Source organism: Sciurus carolinensis, chromosome 16 (assembly GCF_902686445.1).
Source record: "Sciurus carolinensis chromosome 16, mSciCar1.2, whole genome shotgun sequence".
NCBI classification, from domain to species: domain Eukaryota; kingdom Metazoa; phylum Chordata; class Mammalia; order Rodentia; family Sciuridae; genus Sciurus; species Sciurus carolinensis.
Genome location: NC_062228.1, coordinates 28,213,281 through 28,237,539, shown reverse-complemented (window position 1 = coordinate 28,237,539; position 24,259 = coordinate 28,213,281). Strand labels below are relative to the sequence as shown.

Below are 24,259 nucleotides of genomic sequence, written 5' to 3'. Positions count from 1 at the left end.
GGGCGGGGACTTAAAGACCCACCCCACCCTACGCCAAGGAGAGAGGGACTGAAGGCTGAGCTGATCACCAGCCTCTGATGGCGCCTCTCTCTTCCAACTCTCTCTGAGGAGGAAGGTCTCATCTCCAGCTCCAGTCACAGACACCGATTTGATCACAGGAAAGGCATTTATTTCACAAATTGAGGCCACAAGGCCTCCCTGGTCTTTGCCCAGTCCACCACAATAGGCCTCCCAAATAGGACGCCTCTGAGGCCCGCGACACCTTCTGCAGAACACCCCCGTCTCAGCTGCTCCCGTCTCCTGAGGCTGCCACAGCCTCCCGGTCACTGCTGCACGTCTTGTCCTTGGGGAGGTTTCTCTCCTGCCTCCCTGGCCCTGAGCTCAGTCCAGAAAGCCACTTCCTTGTCCTTCAGCCCCGCGGCTGCCTGGGTGGGGGCACCGATCTGCAGGTACCCTTCCTTCTGGTCGTATTCTGGCCAGTGGGGCAGCCCGTCTCCGTTGGGGTTCCTGGGAACAGAACCAAATAGAAACTCCCAAATCCACTAGTCGTCCCCGATTCCTGAGATCTGCAGGGATCCCCTGGCTTATCTCTTCCACAAGACCCATCCTCATGCAGAGTCGGGGAGCTCTCCATCTCAGGGGACAACTGTATGCTCTCAGGGGACCAGAGTCACAGGCTGGGGTTTGTCACTCACACTTTGGATGCTACCCCTCCCCAAAGGTGGGCCCCACCCCATGCCACCCACCCACCCACCCTGCTCCCTCTTGGCCACCAGCCTCACCCATTGCGAGCAAAGTTGGCCCAGAATCTCATCACCATCCTGCTGAGGTTGGTCTCCTCCTCTGAGGCTCCCTCTGAGGGGAAGAAGGAAAAAATGCCCGGCTACTCAAGCTGTGCTTCCTGGACCAGCAGCAGGGAGCCCCTGGGAGCTCCTAGGACATGTATCTGAGTCAGGAGGATCATGAGTTCAGAGCCAGCCTCAGCAACCAGCGAGGCCCTCAGCAACTTAGCAAGACCCTGTCTCAACATAAAATTTTAAAAGGGCTGGGGATGTGGCTCTATGGTCAAGTGTCCCTCGGTTCAATTCCTGGTGCGCGAGCGCGCGCACACACACACACACACACACACACAGGCATGCGGTTTCATCAGGAATCTGGCTGCCTCTCTCTCCCCTGTCCCTCCACATTCAGGGTCCAAAGGCCACACCTGGGGTTTCCTCTATTTTGTAGGGTTCTAGTTCTTGGGTCATTTCTTAATCTCCTACGTGCATTCACATTTTCAGAGAGCTTGAAAAATATCAGACCTGCTAAGGTCCTAAGGAGTCACCTGACTGGGAGACACCTGGTGTGTCATGAGGTGGGTCACAAGTCATCTGCAACTGCTGAGAGTTAGCATATCAAAGACATTTGTGAAAAGTTTTTTTTTAAAAAATATTACATTATTAAATCTTGGTAAAATATGAGTTTTAGATACATCCACAGAGGATGGTTACATACGACACTGGATTTGAAGTCATCGCCAGTTCACCCTTACTCACATGGCTTTTAAAGTAGAAATCAAGCAGCATCATTTTTACTATAGAGCAGGGCCCTGTGGGTGGCCCACCACCTCCCTCACTGATGTCGCAGCTCAGGATTCTGAGAGTGACTCTGGCTCAGGGCACATGAATACCCCTCCTCCTTGCATGGTAGCAGGAGAGAGGCCAGGAACGGCCCGTGTGTCTCAGCCCTGTTACAGTGAGTCCCAAGTGAAGCCTGGGACAGCAGAACTTGCTCAAGGCCACCAAAGCAAGACTGGAACCCAGGCCTCCGGACTGTAAGCTCACGGCCAGCACAGAGCTGTTACCTTTTAAAAATGGGATCCCAAAGACAGAGTAGACATCGTCTCCATGGTCTGCTATCACCATCTTGGGTCTCACGTCCGATGCGAAGCTCGGGCGATACTGAAACTGGTACATGTAGGTGGGAGCTCCGGCACCTGAGAAGACAGGGGTTTGGGCACAGTTTGTGTCATGAGACCCACAGTGGATGGTCTTAGGGTCTCTGGCTGTGCAGGAAACCCCTGGGTATCAGCGTGGGAGAGGAACAGTTTTAGGAACGCCCCGGGACTGGCCTACTGCTGCAGAGCTGGTTGAGGGGATGTGGGCCAGATGTTGCTTGAAGGACTGAATGTTGACACCCTGGGTCGAGCCACTTAAAATCTCAGCATAGGGCTACTGGCTTGGTTCACAAAACCCCTTGGCCCCTGACACATTCACCCACAAAACATCTTTATGGACCCAGTTTACACTGCTTCACTGAAAACACACTAGTGCTCGTTTGTTTTAAGAAGTTCTATGACCTCATAGGCGACTCCTGTTCAGCCTAGTTTTGAGCACTTCCAGTGGTTTTCTCACCTATCCTGAGAAGAATGAAGCAAAACCAAGTGGGTCTTCTGAAAGAGGATATTTAAACACAAACACAGGCGGAAAGGGAGTGTGCATCTCTGTGTCTCAGGAAATTGCAAAGTGGAGGTTTCATTCATACTTCCGTCTCCTCGGATACCTCACTTCCTTCTTCACCTGGGGTGCATTAAGGTGATAAGGTGGTGGCAGAGAAGAAAAGGGGCCAGGGAAGGGTGACCTGCTTCTATCCTGACCTCCATCTCCTCTGCCTTTCTATCTACCACCAAAACTTCCTGTCCAAGCCCCAAGAAGATTCCAGTTTTCCTTCTCTTGGGTCATCCAAGCCACCAATCCCTGGTCCTACAGGACTAACTCAGGATCCCCCAGCCTGGGGACCTCAGCAGATTGCATTGGTCCCAATGTCCCCAGAGGAGAGGTCACTCTAAGAGGGGAAGGTTGAGGTCCCAAGTTAGGCTGGTAGAGAAATGTGAAGTCTTTTCCCTCCTTGGAGACAGCAAGAAACTTGGAAAGTGCCAAAAAAAAGTACACTGAACAAAAAAAATCACTCATAATTCCACCACTCATAGAAAACCTCTTTTGATATTTTGGTATATTTCCTTTTATGTGTATAAAATGGGAATAATATTGTCTATGCTATTCTGTAATACACGGTAATCATTTCTTCACATCATTAAATATTCATCCACAAAATGATTTCACAATAGATGTTATCTCAACACAAGGATGTAGAATAATTTATTTAACAACCCTTTCCACCCCCATCAGTGCAGCTGAGGTTTAGCAAGAAGTGACCTTTGGAACAAGCATCCTTCTGTGGCTCTGTAATCCTCTTACAAAACAGTGTCAAGGTCGAGTTAGGCTTGTCGAAAGGAGAGTTTAATTTTGCCTCTGCCACTCACATGCTTAAGAAAGGATCTCAGGACCCAAGCATAGAGGAAAGTTTGGTGGATGAGATAATTATTTTAGGCAGTATGCTGCCCAGAGAGTCTCTCTCTCTCTCTCTTTTCTCTCTCTCTCTCTTTCTCTCTCTCTCTGTAGGGAAGGCTTGTGGAATTTGTAGCACTATTTTTATTTTTATTTTATTTTTAATATTTTTTAGTTGTAAATAGACACAATACCTTTGTTTTATTTATTTATTTTTACGTGGTGCTGAGGTTCGAAACCAGTGCCTTACATGTGCTAGTCAAGCGCTCTGCCACTGAGCCACAACCCAGCCCCTGTTTCCATTTTTCAACCTCAGTATTCCAAGTGATAAAAAGAGTTAAGAAGCCCATAGTCTTCAAGGGGTTTGGTGGTAGCACATGTCAGTAGTTTGGAAGACTGAGGCAGAAGGATTGCAAGTTCAAAGCCAGCCTCAGCAACTTAGCAAGGCACTAAGCAACTTAGTGAGACCCTGTCTCAAAATAAAAGCTGAAAAGGGCTTGGGATGTGGCTCAGTAGTAGAGTCCTCCATGGATTAATTGTTAGCACCAGGACAAAAAGAAGAAGAAAAAAATCCACGTTCAAATATACTGGAAAGCAGTTTTGCAATATGTATCAAGAGCTTTAAAATGTTCCTGTGATCCAGCTTAGTAACCTCCCTTCTAAACCCCAATCTTAAAAAAAATAGAAGAGATCTGATTAACTATTTATGCACATAAGGGTCTGCATAATGTTATTTGTGGCATCACAATATGAGCAGCCATAAAGATAGGAAGAGTAGATTTTATGTACCTGATAATAGACATTTTTATGGGTTTTTATTGACATTGAGGAAATCCCCCAAATGCACTGCTTTCTGAACAAAATAATCATATAAATTAATTTTAAACTATGTAAGCTGTAGAAAACTTATTAGAAGATAATACAGAAAAAATTTATAGCAGGTGGCTGAGTAGAGGAATTCTGAGTGACATCTGGTTTCCTCTTTGTTTCCTATTTTCAAAACTTTCTACAATTATATTAATTCTATATTCAGAAAAACTCGCTGATCAAGAACAGTGAGACAAATACAATAAATGAAAGTTGATACTATCCATGCAAAAATAAAGACCTTGAACTCAAACGTCATAAAATCTCAGATCACAGACTCAAGTCCAACATGAGTGGACCCCATGACACGCAGGTGGGGACATCACAGATCAGACCCAGTAGCAGACACACCTAGGTTTATGGAAGGGGAGAAGGGTCTCATGGGGCACCGCGGGAGGCGAAAGTGGTATTTGGCACCTGTATTGAGGGGTGTTTGGACGGATGCTAACCTTGCTGTAGCCAGCTTTTTGTTTTTAATTATGCTTATAAAGTACTGAATTTTAAAACCCTTGCGGCATGCTTAGAGAAGTCAAGACCAGGGAAGCATTTCCTGGCTTGCAGATTAGGTGGACGAAGACTGGTCAATAACAAAAGGTCCTGTGGGTCTCCCCGGTTGCACCTGGAAACAGGGCCTGTTCCCCAGAGCTCCCCGGCTCCAGGTGTCCATTGGGGCACCGCTGGGCAGTGCATCCTCCATTGGCTTCTGTGTTAGTCTCCTTTCCATTGCTAAACCAAACACCTGAGACAACCAGCCTATAAGGAGGAAGGCCTCATGTTGGCTCATGGTTTCAGTCACAGTCATTTGGTTTTGTTGCTTTGGTACGGTGGCAGCAGGGGACATCATGCCGTCAGGTGACAGAGGAGGTCTGTTCACCTCATAGCAGTCAGGAAGCAAAGAGAGAAAGGCTGAGGTCCCAGTATCTCCTTCAAGGACAAGCACCCTAGGACCTAACTTCATTCAACTAGGCCGTCCCTCCTAAAATTCCCCAATGTCCCAATGGCACCATTGGCTGTGACCAAGCCACCAACACATAGGCCTCTGGGGACATTCAAATCTGATCTATGCCAACTCTTACCTCTTTCCTGCATCACTTCCTCACCTCCCCATCGGTGTTTCTGGGGTCACTTCCTAAATGAACTCCTTGCACTTGAATCCTGTTTTCGGTCTGCTACTAACAGAGACAAAACAGGACGTCCCCCCCAACCCAGGCCATATGGAATCAGCCTCTCGGGCCTAAACGTCAGCAGATCCCACATCTGTCTATGCTGGAGCCGGGCAGATCCCACATCAGGCTGGTGAGACAATTTCCTCTTCCCATTCAACCTCTGGGACTCACCTCTGTGGCCACGGGCCACAATCACAGAAGGGACACAAAACATGACATCTCCCATCAAGTCCAGGAACAGTTCTTTCTTTTTGACAGGGTCATCCGTCTGTCCTAAATACTCCTCAGTGGCCTCTGTTGTCAACGCCTCAGAGATGTTCTGAAATCATCAACAGAGTGACCAGCCCCTATGGTGAGCAAGGCAGCTGCCCAGCCAGCTACGAAGGATCTATTGATCATGGCCCTCCTAGACTGGAGCAAGTCTTTTCTGGGGTGGTGAAGTGGGAAGGCAGAAAATCGGGGCACCAGATCCCAACCTTTGTTGCCTTTGAATTGATCTGTTTTGGGGGGCAAGTTCCCAGCCCTTCTTTCTCAACCGGTTCCCATGATTCCCTAGATTCTTACGACGAGTGGGTAGGACTTCCACAAGAGGGCCGTGGCCGTCCGCTGGTCTAGTGTGTCTTCAGAGAGTGGAAAGCCCATCATCTGTGAAAAAAAGGTTCAGCATTCGTGAGTCATCAGGAACTAAGAGAAAGAACCCAACGACAGGCCAACCAACAAACCAGGGCAGAGTGAGGGCACTTCGGCCCGTCGTCAATGGGCATGGGTCTTTGATGCATTAAACAAAATTAATGAATCAAATAAACTTGTATCGAGAAACTCAAGGAGTGCAAAGAAGATAAACAAGTTTAGTGGAAGCTGTCCTTGCTGTATAAGTGTTTCTTTATGTCTAACTCTATCTGTCAGCCAGAACCCACACAATGGCCAGTCCAGAGAAGGAAGGTGGGCTAATGTCGACGTAGAGGACTTAGGGACCAAGGGAAGAGACCACACCCCCACAGACTTAGATGACCCAGCAAGCCAAAATCCACCATGAGGATTTGTCCTCTCAGCATAACCTCTGAAATCCTTCTGAAGGGAGAACGGTATAGCTCTCAGCAGGTGACGATCCTGTCCAACCTCACTCTAGCCTGGCTGCCAGTGACTTAAGGCCATGTCCTAGGAGGACCCCAGGTTCTTAAAATGACTGCCTGAGAAAACTCAATTCTTCCAGGTGGAAATACTGTTTTCTCCAGCCAAAACCTTGTGTTGGGCAAGCAGGCCCTGGACCCTCTCTGAGGGCATTTACCTTAGAAAGTTTGCCATTATCAATCTTTTCTCTGTCCTTTGAAATATAAACACCCCATCCAGAACTGTTTCCTCAAGGACCTGAGAGCATTTAAAAAAAAATTTTTTTTTGAAGCCTCTTTGAAAGGTAAACATTTGGGGCATAAATCTTGAGCATCCTTCCAGGCCTGGTCCAAGGACAAAGCCTAACTTCATTAGGGGCCTTCCTTCTACCACGCCTGTGCTTCTTGACCTGAAGAGGAGTCTGTTTCTCCCACAGCTGAGCGCGGGTCAACCAATGCCGCGGGTGAGCCAGGCGACTCCACCCACAGTGCCCCCCAGCACCCCAGCTTTGAGAAGGTTCCAGCCTTTGCCATGGGGGAATTTTCCCCACTGCAAACTCACTACTGAAGAAAACCTGTTCCATGGCTTTCAACTGGTTCTTCTTTAAGAGAAGAAAAGGACTTCTTCCCTTTCAGAAGCCAGTTTCAAATCGAGGAGAAGCAACTTTCTCTAACTCTGTCCTGGGGGGTGCGGGGAGCGCACGTGGGGATCTGTGGGGCTCACAAGTCCCAGCCCAGGGTGGAGGGTGCTGCCAGACCTCACTCTCCTGTACTCCCTGCTCCTGCCTCTTCCTAAACAGCCTTGGTTTTCCATTTTGCATAGTTATTGTCTCTACTGGCTCTCGCACCTGGACAAGAAAGATCCTTTAACAGAAAAGCAATGAGTGTTTGGAGGGAGGGGTTCCCGGGCCCTGGCACCCCAGGGACAGTGGGTCATCCCAGGAAATACTGGGGACAGCTGCACTGAATTCAGAGGAAGGGCTTTGAGGCTGAAGAACCCATGGGGCCAGAAGTTGGAGGACAGAGGAGCTGGTCAGGGGGCCATCTGTCAAGTGGCTTGCGCGTTCTCACCGTTGGAATATACCAGCCGAACTCTTGCTTGTTGATGCCCAAGATGTAGGGGACCGTGTTGAAATTCTTCTCAGCCAGAATCTCTTCAGGGGCCTTGGGCAGCACAACTCCGTCAACTACAGTTGTGAGGACGGGGTACCGCTAGGGAAGAGAGCAGGCTCGTTCTGTGATTCTCCTTCCCCAGGAAACACTCCCGTCCCCCTCTGCCTGTCTGAGGGTGAGGCTAGCACCATGGACCCTATGTATGGCCATGGGCAGTGGCAACAGACTCAGGGTCCTAAGAAGATGACAAAGTCTACTTCAGAGGACAGAAATTGAACCAGGTAAGGTGACAACGCTTTGAGGGAGCATAAATATTTACCAAATTGAAATATATACAGGTTGAGTATTCCTTGTTTTTGTACTAGAGATTGAACCCAGGGCACTTAACCACTGAGCCACATCCCAGCCCTTTTTAATGTTTTATTTTGAGACAGAGTCTCACTATGTTGCCTAGTACCTTGCTAAGTTGCTGAGGCTGACTTTGAACCTGCGATTCTCCTGGCTCAGCCTCCCAAGTCACCGGGATTGGTTGAGTATTCCTTATCTAAGATGCTTGCAACCAGAAGTCTTCCTAATTTTAGAGATTTCTTTTTGATTTTTGGAATATTGCATAAACATAATTAGATGTCTCAGGGATGGTACTCAAGTCTGAACACACCATTTTTAATGTACCTGGGATTACACTGGGGCTTGTCACATGAGGTCACATGTGAATTTTCTATACACGGTATCATTACAGCCCTCAAAACATTTTGGAGTATTTTGGATTTCAGAGTTTTAGATTAGGGATGCTAAACCTATCAGACAAAGAGAGATCTATGACACAGAGATAAATACATATATGCGCTTAAACCTATCTATCATTCTATTTTAAATGTGCCTGTTTCTCTATGTATCTGTCTATCTTTCTATCTCTCTGTTGATCTGCATCATTCTTTGAGAAAAGGAGGACAGTAAAATATCATGTCCCTGAAATGCTCCTCTCTGTTCCCAAGAACCCAGCCAAGTCCATGGAACAATGACAGTGGGCCTGTGCCGGATGCCTAGATCATATTATCTTGAAGGACACTGACTTGCTGCCGCACATGCTAGGACTCAGGGCATGTTAGTGTTATCTGCTGAAAGCTGCTTACTCACATGCATGCCCCGTTCCGTGGGCTACTGGTCATCCAAGGGACAAGTCAAGTTAATGATGTCATTGCTCTGTAGCCCAACCTATGGAAGCCCTCTCCTCGAGGCAACTGAAGCACAGCAGAGCAAAGGTGCTCATCCACCACTGGACAAAGCACCATGAGGGGTGGAGATGCCTTGCCCATGGCGTCACCACCGGGCCATCCCCAAGCGTTTTCAATAAGATTCCTGCCCTGCACATGTCATCGGGTATTTTCTTTGTCCCTTGGTAACCTAGCCCAATACCCTAGGACAGCTGGGCTGTGGACCAGTCACACCCTCTGTAGTTGATTCTTGTTATTCACGGTAGTTATGTTCTGTAAATTGCGTGAATACTGGATCAGTGAATACCGAGCCAATGCTCCACAGGATTGAAGAGCGAGATACTTACAAGCCCCATCAACTTTGTTTTATGTGTAAGTTCTTTTTTTAGACACTTTATATTATATAGATTTCTCAAAAAGAATTAGCTATGTGTAGTACCAACTACCAATAATACACCAGACAGGAAGGGGTTAACATTATCCCAACCCTGGGTCACATAAGAGCAAATGTCTTTGTCTTCAGCCTCACAACCCTGCTGTCCACTTCACAGCTTTTAATATTCCTCCTCATTTCAAGAATTCCCCATTTTTTTCCCCCATCTTTTCCACAGCTGAAGCACACACGACAGATGTTATATTATCACTTTACAGGGTGGCCTCACCTACAACTAGGCAGTCTCCTGCTCTCTGGATGTGCTGTTCCTTAACCCTGGGAGTGACCAAGAGCATATTAACTCCCGGCTGAACCAAGCTCCTCTGTCACAGGCATTTTCTAGCTAAGGAGCACCACGCAGCACTGTGCTGGGTGGGCATTTGAAATAGAGAGATTACCAACAAAAAGCACCAACGTGCACACACACACGCAAAGTAACCCCAAAATAGACAACAAAGAACTGGCACTAAAACAACAAAACTGGCACTAAATAGACCACAAAAAAACACTTCTTTGTACAGAAGATGAAACAAGAAGACAGAACTGTTTTGTCTGATTTGGGATGGGAATGTGTGTATCAAGTGACTCAAACTTTTACCCCTTTGCTCCTATCCGTGAATAACCACAAGAGTGCTGTATGTTTGATTTTCCAGAAATCAAATCCCAGAATTTGTGGTTAAGGAGGATTGACTTCCTCTCTGTCTGTCTGTCTGTCTCTTTCTCTCTACTTATTTTGCTGTACTGGGGATGGAACCCAGGGCCTCACACAGGCTAGGCAAGTGCTCCACCCCTGAGCTACATCTCCAGCCCTGTCTATCTATCTACATCTTTAAAAAGTATTTCTTTGTAAAAGCTTATTATGAATAGTTTGTACAGTGATTGCTTTCTTGCTGTGTAATTGACAATATTAAACAAGCATTTTTTCTATGCTTTGGGGAATTTGTCCATCTATATTTAAACATGAGTTTTCATTGATAAAAGGTTTGCTTTGGAAGGAACAGAACCCCTCGCCCTCACAATGCCTCAACCGAATGGAATACATGAATAAAAGAATCCGAGCTGATATTATGTTGATAAATTTCCCAAATTTACTTTTTACTTTCAATGCAAAATGCAGGGTCACAGAATAAGTGGGTTCACATGTCACCACCTGGGAAGCTGGTTCTGGGTGTAGTTATGTCATGCTCAGTCACAATGGTGTAGCTGTGAAGATCATGTGTCTTGGGGCTGAACTACCCGGATGTGAATCCTGGCTCTTCTACTTATTAGCTGGTAACTTGGAAAGGCAACTTCCCCTAACCTGTGCCTTGGTTTTCTCATCTATGAACCCATAGGAAGCAAAGGACAGATACAAGCAATGCTCTGGTGCTTGGAACCCAGAAAAGGCTCCATTAACACTGGATATTATTGATGAGCAGGGTTATTACAGATCCCCACATAGACCCCAATCTCAAGTGCCCTACCTCCAGCTCCGTACTCCATGGGCCCTATTTCCCTCCGTGGACAGCAGATGGAACTGGACAATTCTGGAGCTTTAAGACCCTAGGTTTCCAAGACCTGTGTCTACTCTGCCGAGACCAGTGAATGACAGCTGGGGCTGGCTGTCCACAGGAAGTCTGATAACCTGAACTAGATCCAGCACCAGGGGCCCAGATCCTAATCCAACCTGGCTGACAATAGAAAGACTCTGAGAAGCTTACCATCCAGAAAGGGTGGCCGGGAAGAGAAGTGGCTTATTTAGAAGAAGGGACGTGGCAGGCCACCTGGAGCAGGAGTCTGCCACGCACAGAGGATGAACGGGATGGACAGATGAAGAAAGAGGGTGAAAATTTCCACACCATGGATGTGCCTGAGTGAAGGGACAGGTCAGCATGTCGAAGAGCCCTGAGCTCAGAGCAATGCCCTGGGGCAGGTCAACAGAGGACCACAGGATAGGGCAGGGCCTCTGCACACTGTCGGGCTCTTCGCAGGCACAGGGATGATTTGAAGTTCAACTGGATAGAAGGAAGCCAGTTTGTCTTGCCAACGAGGCCAGGCTTTTAAGAAGGGAGAAGGCCTGCTTTAGAAAGGCAAGTCTGGTGACCCCAGGGGACGTGAGAGCCGGGACCGAAAGAGGAATAGGAGATGGTACGAATCCAGAAGGCAGACGCGACGGCCTCCCTGGGACGGCCTGCTCAGCCACAGTGGGAACCACAGTCATTGCCACTGTCTGCTCAGTGGCTGCTGCTGGTTCCCTGTGAGGTCACTTTGCTGTGCTGGGGTTGGAGAACTCGGGTTTCCATCTTCCCTCTTTCTCTCCGAGCTGTCCATCAGCTGTCCATCAGCAAGTGCTGACAGCTCTTCCTTCAAAAATACCCAGACTCCAGCCACTTCTCTCCACCCCGCTGCTCTGGGCCTGGTCCAAGCCACGAGGCTCCTTTGCCGGCCAGGGGCCGCCTCTCAGCTGACCTTCCTGCGTCTGCTCTGCCCTCTCCTCCACTGCTTCTACCTCAGAGCCAAATGGACCTTCGGAAAATCTAAGACCACATCTCTGCTCTGTTCAGAGCCCTCTGAGCATCTCCCACCTCATGCCGAGTCACAGCCCAGGTCCTTCCAGGGACCACCCCACCCCCACCTCCAGGACCCCAGCCTCCCCCTCGCTCCCTCCCTCAAACGTAGAGGCTTCTTGGGCCTCTGCAGTGGCTGTTCCCTCCCCCAGGAACACTCCTCCTCTAGTTGTCCTGACAGCTGACTTCCTTCCCTCCTCCAGAGCTCGACTCCAAGGTCACCTGCTCATCAAATCACCCCCTGACCCCTCTGTTTACATAGAAACCACTGGTCAGCTCTCTTTATTCTTTCAAGGCAGGGTCTCACTAAGTGGCTGAGGCTGGCTGGACGTTGTGACCCTCCTGAGTTGCTGGGATCACAGGCGGGCACCACTGCCCCAGTTCCTAATCCCTTTTGACCTCAACTCTGACCAAGCACAGCACATACTGCCTGTGGTTTTATTTTTCCTATTGAGCTCTCCTGCCCTGGAAGGGAAGGCTCAGGAAAGCAGGGAATCTTGCCTGTGTCACTGTCCTATCCCGGCTGCTAAATCACACCCTGCAACGTGGTAGGATGAATGTCTGAGTAGACCTCAACTCATCCTGACCAGACTCGAGAGAAGTGCGGGGGTCTCCTGGGAGGGAGCAGAGGCCAGGTTCTTAAGGTGATGCACAGATGACGTCACCAGACCCTGGAAACTTCCTGGCACGTGGGAGGGAAAGACGGAGGAGCCAATGGGAGGGTCCTGTTGGGGTTTCCTAGCACTGGGAGGAGGGCCCTGTCCTCATGATAGATCCTGTGCCTGCTTCCCTCGTTCTCTGCAAAGCCAATCACCCTGGGCCTTCCAGGAGGTGTGTCCTCCTCAGTAAAGACGCCTGAGTCCCTCATCTGGTTACCTCTTCCTCCTGAGAGTGTTCTAATGCAGTCTCCTCCCCCTGGGCCTTTTTGGAAGCAGAAATATAAATGCAAAATTGGTAGCTGAGTCCAGAGGACATAGCGTTGCTGACTGGGAGCACCTGGCCTGGAGTCAGGGGAGCAGGTTCAAGTTCTGCCTCTGGCCCACCTGGCTGTGTTACCCGAACAAGTGACCTCCCCTCTCTGGGCCTCAGCAAGACACACACAAGGAGTGGCTGTGATCCCACCAAGGAGAAGTCTTTCATTCATTGTGAATTGGAGCCTAAAGGTCTTAAGACACAAAACCTGTAATCAAGAAGCCAAAGGGCCTTACCTTTCTGGGGTCTTCGAATAAATCAAGACTAAAGAACTTCTGTAAAGACAAAAGCAGAGGTTGTGGTGAGAAGGCTTCCTGTGGGAAAATCCGATTTTCATGAGCTCTGCCTCAGAGGTATCAGGTTCTCTCACCCAGCGCCTCTTTGGCTGGGCCCAGAGGAAGCGGGCAGGACAGGGGTTGTGCTGGGCATGGGTGCAGGGTGGAGGCATAGGCGAGGGGAGGGGCAGGTGCCAGCAAGGGAAGGACAGGCCCTGGGCCTAGAATGAGGCCACTGGAGCTCCAGAGAGGACATCTGTGGTGTGCCTTCCTCTCCTTATGCGCTGGGTCCTCTTGTGCCAACACAGAGTGGATGAAACGTTGGCCTCTTTCAAGGCTTTAGGAAGCAGAGTTGCTCTGATTCATGGAAAACCTTGCTTCCTATGTGGACCTGAAGAGCCAGGACCTCAGTTCCAAGCTCACATTGGCCTCACCCCACAGACATAGGCAGTACCCAGTGCTGTGTCCTACCGTGGAGCCCAGGAGTATTGTCCAGAGTCGAGATAAAGAAGCCAGGTGTTCCAGCTGCTTCTGAGCTCCAACTCACACCTCCCCACTAAGGGAGCAGTTCCCCTTGGCCTGAGTGCTGTGTTTTCTGGGTGTTTGTCCTGCTGGGTAAGCTTCTCTGTGGTGACAAACCACCATGATCACCCATCAGTCATCTGGAAAGTACCCGGCTGACTAAATGAAGGTGTCATCTCTGGGTACTCTTACCTCATTTAACACACTACACTCATAGGTGTGTTTCCCTCTGGATGGTCCCTCGTGAGCAAGGGCTCGGTTCAGGTCATACTGCATCACTCCCTTGGTGCCCTCCTCCCCGCACTTCCCATGAATGGATGGTGGCTATGGATGGAGTTGTGCACAGAGTATGGACCAATCGGATGAATGCACAGATAGAGGATGGCAGCTAGCACACAGGCTGGATCCATGCTTTTGTTGGAATGGATGATGGAGTATAGATACATGGTGCCGGGAGATGCATGTTAAATGATTGAAAATGGTTAAAAGAAACATTATGGATGGATACTGGATTTATGGAAGGATATCAATGGATTGAATGGATCAGTGGCTGGACAGATGGACAATTACATGGTGGCTAGATGAATGGATGGGAGGATGAATGGATGGGTGAACGACAGGTGAATGAATGAATGGGTGAATGGATGGTCATCTTGGAATCACAGTTAGGGCAGAATCTCAGGAAATGTAGAGGATTGGGCCACTACTAGGTTATAGTTTCTGAATCAACATTAGACAAATTGTAACACCTTTCAGAAAATCTTACTACACTCAACTCAAAATCCAAGATGGGGGTTACTTCTATGGATATAAAATGTTCAGTTTCTTAAAAATACATCTGTATACAGCAGTGACCAAATATTAAGTTCTGATGAAGCTGGGAAATTGTTAGGCAATTTTTCATCATGTCATTTTTGGACTGTTGGCATTTGAGGTACTTTATAATAAAAGGGAAAACCAAAATTACCACTTTGGATCAGGAGCCTGACACTTCTCCTGAGAGGTGGGAATCTGTCTCAGGTTGTTTGACCGGGACAAGCAGACAGCAAGTCAGGGGCCCAGTAAACAGGGTGGGGGCCATGGGAATGGAGCACCTACCATTTTCAGGGTGGTCTCCAAGAGCTCCTCCTCTGTCTTCTGGCGCAGGCACTGAACCATGGCAGCTGAGCTGGTGGTCTCACACCCAGTCGCAAGAGCAACTTGCTGCAGAGAACACAGGCCACACAGCAGAGTTCAAGAGCAATGTCCCTTCCCTCCATGGTGCAGACAGAGGGGTTCTAGCCTGTGCCCAACTTCTGAAGGCTGCAGGGGAGGCTGTGGGTAGCTGAAAATCCCCTAGACCAGCAGGCGTGGGTTCCAGGCCCCACTTAGCGTTGCTTCTGTTAACTAACTGACGCTGTGGCATGAGCTGGTTACACATCTGTGTCTCGGTTAGCTTATCTCTGCTGAAATGGCCGTGAGGGTCTACCTGAAAGCTGAAGGTGTCAAAAACGGCAGTGTGGAGTGGTGGTCACAAGCATGGAACCCCAAATTCCACTGTCTGGTTTCCAATTCCGTTGTTGCAGAAAGCTGTTAAAGTGAACCACTCACTTTCTGAAACAGAGGTGAAAGCCTCCGTTGTCTGGAACCAAAGTGGAGCTCCTAATCCCAGGGGTAGTCATAAAGACTGGAAGAAAACTTTTTCTGGAGAGGTCATAGATGGGTAGAGGCAGGCTCCACGGCAGTGGGGCCATGGTGGGTAGGTGGGTGTGGGCTCCCCGGAGCCTCGTACGGGGTCTGCTACAGAATCGGTGCTCGGAGAAAGAGCAGGAGTAAGAGTTCTTGGACTCCCTCTGCTCTAAAGTTTCTGATTCGTTTTTGTTGAGCCTCATCTCTGCCATCTTAATTTCCCTAAAAAAAAAAAAAAATTCCTCCTTCCTGAATGGAACCTGGGCATCTGGGCGTCTGTTGCTTATGACCAAAGAACTCTGAACAAAACCTCAAAACTTCTACAAATTCTTCGTGGCTCCAGTTCCTCCCCTCCTGCTTATCAGTCTCTGTGCATCCGGATGCTCCCCAGCCACTCCACCAAAACCAGATCCACCTCAGGAGCACCAGTGGGCGATCCTCAGAACTAACCCTGTTGATGACCCATTCCTGAGCTTCCGGTTGCCCCCAGATAAAGACAAAAGTCTCCCCAGGGTCCTAGGAAGCACTGCCCTGTGCCCACCCTCGGCTCCCTCCAAGGTGCCCTGTTCTCCTGGCTCTGGCCTCACTAGCCTCCCTCACTGTCCCACACCCAGGACGCTTCCTCTTGCCAAAGGCCTTTTGCACATGCTGTTTCTTCTTCCTGAAACAGTCTTTCCTCAACAAGTTGTTTATTGCTTATCTTTCTGGTTCTGACTCAGTATTTTTTCAGGAAATGTTTCCCAGTAATCTCCCCCTACACCTGGACTAATGTTCCTTTTGGTTTCAATTATGAGATCAGATTCTGTTCTCTGTCTCTGTCTCTGTCTCTGTCTGTGTGTCTCTCTCATTACTGGTGTTTGAACCAGGGAGACTCCAACACCAGGCTGCATCCCCAGCATTATTATTTTGAGACAGTGTCTCACTAAGTGGCCTGGAACTTGCCATCCTCCTCCTTCAGCCTCCCAAGTTGCTACGCATGCACCGCCAGAGCTAGTCTGCTATCTTTCCTTTAATTATCTTGTCATGGTTGAAATCTTGTCATTTCCATGACTGTATAATCATTCATCTCCTTAGTCTATCTCCTCAGTTGGAATGGATGCTTTGAGCGGATGCAAGGTATATGGATACATCAAAAATTATTTGTGGAGTATTAGAATGAATCAGTGAACGAATTCTCCAGAAACCAACCCTGTCACAAGGTACTCAGTGAAGAATCAGTCCAGACCCATGTCATGCACATGGGACCACCAGCACTCAGACCGTGACAGAGACATGACATAATCCCAGGCCACTGCCACCGTCCACAGCACTTTGAGAGACTGGGGAGGGTGGACCCTGCACTTGGCTGGCAGTCAAGTTTCAGGAGTTTGAATCAAAGCTCGGCCCTGATCATTTGCTGAACCCAGTGAGCCATTTCCATGTTCCGCCCCAGTGTCCTGGTTACAAATCTGAGGATGGACAAGCTGTCCCCATTTCCTTCTCACTCAGCCATTCTCACTCCAGTGACTCTTGGAGAATGTCTCCTGGATCCCACAAAAAGAAAGACCGCTGCAGATTCCTGGAGAGCTGAGCGAAGTGTGCGGGAGCTGTGTCCCAGGTGAGACCTACCTCAGCCCCAGGCCTGGTGTCCTTCCTGAACAGGCACGGGGTGAGAACCACGCCGCTCTCGGAGATGGCCCGGTGGAAAAGGTTCTTGGCCAGGGGAGACAACACCTGGGGAGGGGTGAGAGGAGGAGAGTTTATGCTCACAGGGAAGGGTCAGGGACACATCTGTCCTGCAAGCCTTCCTCCAAGCCAACTCTGCCCTGGCCTGTTGCCCTGGAGACTGACAGTCAGTCAGTGGATGTAACAGCCCAGCACCCGGCCTGGCCCGACCTGCTTCCTGGGCCCGCCTTCCCCTAGAGACTCTCAGCAGAGTGAAACCGGAGCTTGGAAGGAGCGATAGAACTGGAAGTGGCCTGTGCCCATCATGACCATCAGAAGTATTGGAGAGACGGCTGGGCAATTCCTAGCCACCAATTCTGGCCCAGCCCTTCCATTAAGTAGAATTAATGGGCACAAAGGCTGTTTTAGAATTGTAAAAACTGGAAATCATCCAAGGTTCTAAATATTATGAAGTTGGGTAAATAAACCTTTTTTTAGTCTTATCATGAATACTATCCAATTATCAAACAAAATATTACAGAAGAAACTTTAGGGAAGCATTTATGATACCCTATAATATTGAGGAAAGTATTTTCTTTAGAAAGATGATATATAGACCACCCAAGATAGGGGAGACATAGGTAAAGTGAAAGATAATAGATCAATGATGGAAAGGTGGGTGAAAGATAAAGTCTAAGAAAAAAGACTAAGGAATGCATATCAAAATGTCCTGCATAGTGGGAAAGTGGATACTTTTTTCTTCTTTGGGATTATCTGCTACTTTCCTTCTCTACTTTAACAAATGTATATCAACATTTTCTTTCAAGTATTCAACTATGAAACCAATAGATGTTTGAAGAATACAGTGATCAGATTGAGCCTCTGTTCAATGTTGAGGTATCAGGAGGGTTTTCATTAGTTCCCTGAACCTTCTTTATCTTCCCTAGTGCCCCCCACCCAGCCCCATCTCCCATGTCAACAAGGCATTTCATGTCTCCAGGTTGTGTCTGTGTGCCCCCCCCCTCCCCCTCCTCCATCCCTCCTCTCTGTCATTGACCTCACCCCCCAGCACAGTATCTTTCAGTTCAAGTCTGCTACCCTCCCTATTGGACATGGACAAGCCATCAGACCATCCCAGAGGAAGCCCCTGCCTGTGTTGGTGATCACATCCCTCGGCATGTAGATCTGGCTACTGAAAAATCAACCTTCTGTCCAAAATATTAAAATGATTAGGAAGGAGAGAAAAAAGTCAGCCAAGGTAGAAGAGGAGAAAAGTCACTATTGCAGACTGGGCTGGAGATGCTTCTGGTCCCAGGACATAAAGCCAAGCTCCGAGCTTCCTGGAGGCCAAGGAGGGTCTGGGCCTTGGCTCCCCATCACCTCATGCTGGGCAGTGAGCAGAGTCAACCCTGAATCCAGGTCTTACAACCAAAGGATCCTGAGGCTGGATTGGCTGGTCTCCAAGAGGTCCAGGGGTGGGGCAGGAGCCAGGAGCACTTACAAGAACAGAGACGCTTTCTCCTCCTGCTGACTCTCCAAAGATGGTCACAGAGCCCGGGTTCCCTCCAAAGTTGGCAATGTTGTCCTGGACCCAGCGCAGAGCAGCCACCTGGTCCAGGTGGCCCCAGTTCCCTGGACTGTGTTTGTCTCCTGTGCTGCAAGAGAGCAGGGTGAGATCAAGGAAAAGATATCAGGATAAGGATCTCAGGACTGGAGATGGGCTGGGGGCTTACTGTGGCTTGACATGGGTTTTCTCACAGAGGTTCATGTGTGGGACACTTGGTTCCCAGGGTGGTGATGTGGGAAGACGGTGGAATTTTCAAGAGAGGGGCCCAGAGCTAGGTGATGAGATCATTGAGGTGCTGCTCACAGGAAGGATTACGACAGTTCCCATGGAGCTCTGGTTATCTCTTGAAAGAGTTTTGTTATAAAAGAACAAGACGGCTCCTCCCTGCTCTCTGGCTTCCTGTCTCATGTCATCTTTCACTGTCACACCCTGCCATCCGCCATAATGTGACACAGCCAAGAAGCCCTTGCCCCAGCTGGTTCCATGTTGTTTAACTGTGAGTTAAATAACCCCCTTCTCTTATGAAGTACCCAGCCTCAGGAATTTTATTACAGCAATGGAAAATGAACTAATACAGAAAATTGGTACTGCTACATATGGTGGTGCACACACTGTAATCCCAGTGACTCAGGAGCCTGAGGCAGGAGGATCAGAAGGTTGAGGCCACACCTCGGTAACTTAGCAAGAGCTCAGCAACTTAGTGAGACTGTCTCAAAATAAAAAATAAAAAGGACTGGAAATAAGACTCAGTGGTAAAGTGACCCTGGGTTCAATCACCAGTACCCGCCTCTTAAAAAAAATGGGATCCTTGAAATAGCTACACCTGAAAATGTGGAAGACTTTGGAAAAAGATTGGAAGAGTTTGGAGTTTTAGACTTGAAAAAAATGCTGTAAGTGGTGACTTATGGTTGATTCTGGTGAGGACCCAGATGACAAGGAGGCCATGGAAGTGACTCAGAGGGAAACGAGGATCTGATTGGGGTAAAGACCACCCTTGTCGCACCACTGCAGGGAGCTTGGATGAACTAAGTCCATGAATAAGAATGACAGAAGAGTTTATTTGGTGGAAGAAAGTTCTAAGCAGCAAAGCATTCAGATTATGGCATGGGTATGTTATTGGCTGCTTTTAGTGGGATTGACAAGGCTGGAGAGCAAAGGGAAGCAGAGTGGAAAGATATGGAAATTTTGCAATCTGGACACTGAAGGAGCAAATAAAAAGTACACAGGGGTGGAGCTGAGTGACCCCTTGAGAGAGAGGCCGGCAGAGATGCTCCTCATTCCGACCACTGGGAAGGGGACCCACACATCCCAGAAGTCCCCAAGCTCTCTGTTGCCATCCCAGAAGTCCTCAAAGCCTCCATTGCCATCCCGGGCCAGAGACCTTCCAAGAGTCATAGGAATCAAGGAAATAGCCACAGGCACTCTCCACGTGCTTCCTGCCCAGGGCCACCTCCAGACCTGCTGCCTGGTCCACGACCACAGCAACAGCAGCGGTCTTTGCGGAGAAGGCGGGAGCCCCCTGCTCCGGTGGGCCATGGCTCAGGCTGTCTCACACGAGCACTCTGGCTACCGAGCACATCAATCATCCCACAAAAGAAGCAGAATTATAAAAGAAGTGGTTTTGACAAGAATCCAGATGAGAGACAGACAACTTTGAATAGGGTAAAAGAAAGGAAGGGGAGAAGTAATTGGATTCTGAATAGATTTGAAAGGTGGAGCCACAAGGATTTGCTGGTCCCCTTGGTGTGAAGAGAAGATAAAGAGGAGCATCTGAGCTGCCCACAGCTCTTTATCCTGAGCAGTCTGGAGGAGGGAGCTGCCAGCTGTGTGGGTGACTTGGTGGGAAGAAGAGAGTTTTTGTTGGGGCTCAGAGGAGTTGGGTTCAGTCTGTCCCTTGAAGTGGCGGGTGCTCTGTTGATGATGTTCAGGGAGGAGACGTACTTAAAGACAGAACCTGGGGGCAAGGAGAGGTGGGGGCTCCAAACAGAAGCTGTGAGAGTGCTGCTAGGATCACTCAGGGAATCAGTGGAGGGAACGAGAGAGACACTCAGAGGCCTGAGGACGCAGAAGGAAGAATGGCCATCAAAGGTCTGAGGAACAGCCAGAGGGTGAGAGCATGCAGGGCCAAGAGAAGGAGACATCTCCAAGAGCTGTGAGTGGTCATCTGTGGCCACTGCTGAGAGGTCACACTAAGTGCCAAGAGGGGTTGAGGTCATCGGTGACCTGGACAAGCACAGACAGGAGGCCTGGACAGGTGAAAACCTACCTGGCATGGGTAGAGGATGGACGGGGCAGAAGGAGCTGGAGAGATCTTGAGGCAGTTTTACCGGAACAGGAAGCAGAAACAGTCCAGAAAGGAAGAGAAGAGGCTCCCTGTGAAGGCCATGCATCCTGGGCACGAGGGCCTGGGGCAACCCACAGACAGGCAGACCTGAACCCCTCCTCCAGCTCGGGCGTCTTCCCAGTGGCGATCAGAACCTGCTCCAGAACACCTAGCAACCACCTCAGGGTCAGCGGTCAGAAAAGGCTCACAGTCACTGCACACTGCAGAAAACCTGGTTCCTGTCCCCACGGAGACTTGATAAGGAAGACTCTAGCCCTGATTCGGACATGTGCCAGATGCTAAGAAGGACACAGGTTGAGTTGATCCCACACTTCTCCAGGGAGCATGGATCCCTGGGTCATGCTCTGGTGACGTCCCACCTCCAGCCACCCTGGCTCCCCCCCCACCCCCGGCGCTTGCTGAAGTCGCTCCTTTGTCCTTTGGGAGGAGATGTGCAACATCGGCTGCTCAGCTGCATGCTAACTGCCTGCACGGAGGACGCAGGTGCTGGGCAGCACAGGGGAGCGGGGAGAGTGTGTCAGAGGTGGTAATAGGAGGACCGGGCCTGGCAGGATGAACAGGCGCTTGAGAGGTGGAGCAGGCATCCAGGCAAAGGGAACAGCACGTGCCAAGAGGACAAGTTTGGCTGGGGCATGAGAAGGTGGGTGCTGGGGAGCGAACACAGAGAAACAGGGATGCTTTGTCCACACCTTACCTGAAGAACCCCCAGATACCCAGGCGGTACTGGATGGTCACCACCACCACGTTCTCATGGGTAGAGAGGACCAGCCCGTCAAAGGTGGATGCCCCGCCCGACAGTAAGCCACCTCCATGGATCCACACCATCACCTGGGCAGGGAGGAAACAAGCTTGCAGATAAAGGAAGCGGAGAGGGCAGAGGGGAGTCTGGTGTGATGTCCTACCTCTTGGCCACAAGAGGAGGCTGTCACCCAAGTCCACCAGTGCACAGCAAGGTTGTGGGCCCAGGGACCACCCCTCTCAATGCCACCTGGCTGCCCTGCCTCTCTCTCCAGCTCCAAGTGCCATGTCCTGTCAAGGCTCTTCAAACAGAGAAAGTGTCATGGGAACAGCAAAGGCCAGTGATGTCCTTCTCAACAGTGCTGTCACCCTCATGCCTGGAGCAGTCAACCAGCTGGACATAAGCAACGGGCGGCAATCATACTTCAGCGCCGTCTCAGTTGACTCTAGTGAGGATTAAGCTCCGCTCTGCAGGGAGGCTTGCCTGAGGAAGCAGGCACGTGCCCTTTTCTAATGTGCCCCCTCAGCCTCCTCTGCATGTCCAAAGCTACCCTCCCCGTCAAGCCCAGCCTCACATCTCCTCCTCCAGGAAGTCTTCAGTCACCTGACTAACATCAGCTGAGAACCTACTATGGACCAGCGACTGTGCCAAGAATTGAGTGTGGACACAATTCAAACTTCATGGTTGTTGCCTTAAAGAGCTCAGGTAGCAGAGAAGAAATGAGAGTGAGTAAAGTAATATGATATTGTTAGTGAAAAAGAACCCATCATGTGCATAAGAGATTTTAAAATGAACTATCTACTAGGTAAGTCCTAACATCATCCTATTTGACAGTAAAAATGAGGCACTTCACCTGCCTAAAGACACTGCAGGGAATAAGTGATAGAAGTGGACTTGACCCAGCAGCCACGTGCTGAGCTGCCCGACTCCTGCAGCACACTGGACAGCACAGTGAGTCAGCCCTTAGGGCAGGAGGAAGGTCCCACTGCAGCTCTGAGCCGTGTTCCAGGAGGCTCGCTCTGCACACTCAGCTAGCCCTGAGGTGCAACCTGACCATCAGCATCAGACACTCACTCGGGATTCTTCCCGCCAGAGGAAGCAGAGGCTGAGGGAAGTTGAGAACTTGCTCAAGACTCTCAGCCAGGTCAAGGCAGGTCCAGGATCTAAACCCTGACCCTGGAGTTCTAGAACCTGTGTCCACAGCTGGAGGGTCTCCTGTCTCCAATTCCCAGGGACCATTTCTCCTGCACCTCTGATCCCTGCTTCCTCCAGGGAGGGACTGAGTCGGGGTCATCTGAGTGAAGGCTGAGCCCAAGGGCAGGTCAGTAGAGACAGGCTGAAGAAGTCAGGGCATGTGCACCAGAGGGCAAGATCTGGAGGGCAGGGGCTGCTGGGAAAGTCCCCAGGCTCCTGCCCTCCCTAAGCCCAAGTCTAACTACCAGTGTGGGGACATCAAGTTCCTAGCAGAAGAAGCAATGAATGAGTGAGGTCCCCACCACCTGTAACTTGCATAAGACCCCAGTTCACAACCTTCTCCACCCCACCTGGTAACCACGACAGAGTGTCCCTGGGGGACTGGCTGGGTGCTGACGCTACTCTTCCTTCCACCCCAGGTGTGGTTCTTTTCCAGCAGACCCCTCGCCCTCGGGCTTGCACATGGCAGCCTGCCCCACCCCTGGCCCTTCCTCTGCTGGGAAATGCTGACTCACTGGACATCAGTCTGGACATCAGTCTGTCCCAAAGGTTAGAGAGGGAGAGGAGCTATGATAAAGTCCAGATGTTTGAGCTAAGGGAAGGAAAGTGTTTCTGAGGTTGTCCAGGCTCTGCCTCCTGCATGGCTCAGTGACAGTTTTTCCCACGTGGATCTTGGAGAGCTGGAGAAAGGGCATGTACTTGTTGATTTTCTAGCCCCTGTTCAAAGACATTGGTTTGAAGATCACAAGACCCCAGCTCTTTTCCTGTCAACCCTCACTTCCCCCACCCAGGCCTGAGTTTCTCTATCTAAAAGGAAAGTTTTTTGTTTTTTTTTTTTCAGTGCTGGGGATTGAACTCAGGGCCTTGTGCTTGCAAGGCAAGCACTCTACCAACTGAGCTATCTCCCCAGCCCTAAGGAAAGTGTTTTGGGTTGTTGTCTTTTCCCTAAGATTTTTTCCACTTTAATTTTATTGAAAATTATGTCTTAGTTGCTCTCCAACTAGCCACTTAGAGTGATCACTCTATGATTGTCAGGAAAACTGGAAAAATTAAGAAGTGCAATTACAGCAACTTCCATTCAATGCCTGGTGACCCTGGGGAGCAGAGGCCTGGCTCGTGATGCCCGTGCTGAGAGCGGCCTCCACCCCTTTCTGATCCGCACTGGGGAGATGGGTTGTTGGCACTCCCACATGGTGACCCTTGCTTACTGGCAGCCGGCTTTTGGTCATCAGGTCAACGGGGGAGTAAATAATTCAGGTAAAGACAGTCTTCAGAATACTCCAGAGGGATGCCTTCCAGTCTGTTGGTGAAGACCTCGGACAGCACAGGCCCTGCTCCCGTGATTTGGGAACACCTGCGGAGAACAGAGGAAAGAGTCCCTGAGGTTCACACATCTGACCAAGACTATCCTGAATCTGGAAAGGACCTTCAACCGGATGGTTTAAGCCTGTAAATGGAGTTGTTATTACCAGACTTGAGACACTGGCTGGGTAGAGACTCTGAGGGTCCTGGTGGGAACCATGCGTAGGGTCTCGAAGACTCTGCAGAGTGGGAAGG

At 49.7% G+C, this 24,259-nt stretch overlaps 1 protein-coding gene across 1 annotated transcript in view; it reads right to left on the bottom strand.

Moving 5' to 3' along the window:
- Window positions 1-162: 162 nt before the first annotated feature.
- LOC124966678 (liver carboxylesterase 1-like) overlaps window positions 163-24,259 on the bottom strand; it is a 33,030-nt gene continuing 8,933 nt past the window's right edge. Inside the window, 13 exon segments of the mRNA XM_047528219.1 lie at window positions 163-507; window positions 783-855; window positions 1,847-1,978; window positions 5,534-5,681; window positions 5,927-6,007; window positions 7,543-7,683; window positions 12,986-13,024; window positions 14,645-14,749; window positions 16,823-16,927; window positions 18,360-18,513; window positions 21,464-21,597; window positions 23,911-23,952; window positions 23,954-24,056. Of these exon segments, the coding sequence (XP_047384175.1) occupies window positions 324-507; window positions 783-855; window positions 1,847-1,978; window positions 5,534-5,681; window positions 5,927-6,007; window positions 7,543-7,683; window positions 12,986-13,024; window positions 14,645-14,749; window positions 16,823-16,927; window positions 18,360-18,513; window positions 21,464-21,597; window positions 23,911-23,952; window positions 23,954-24,056 (1,441 nt within the window). The 3' untranslated portion in view covers window positions 163-323.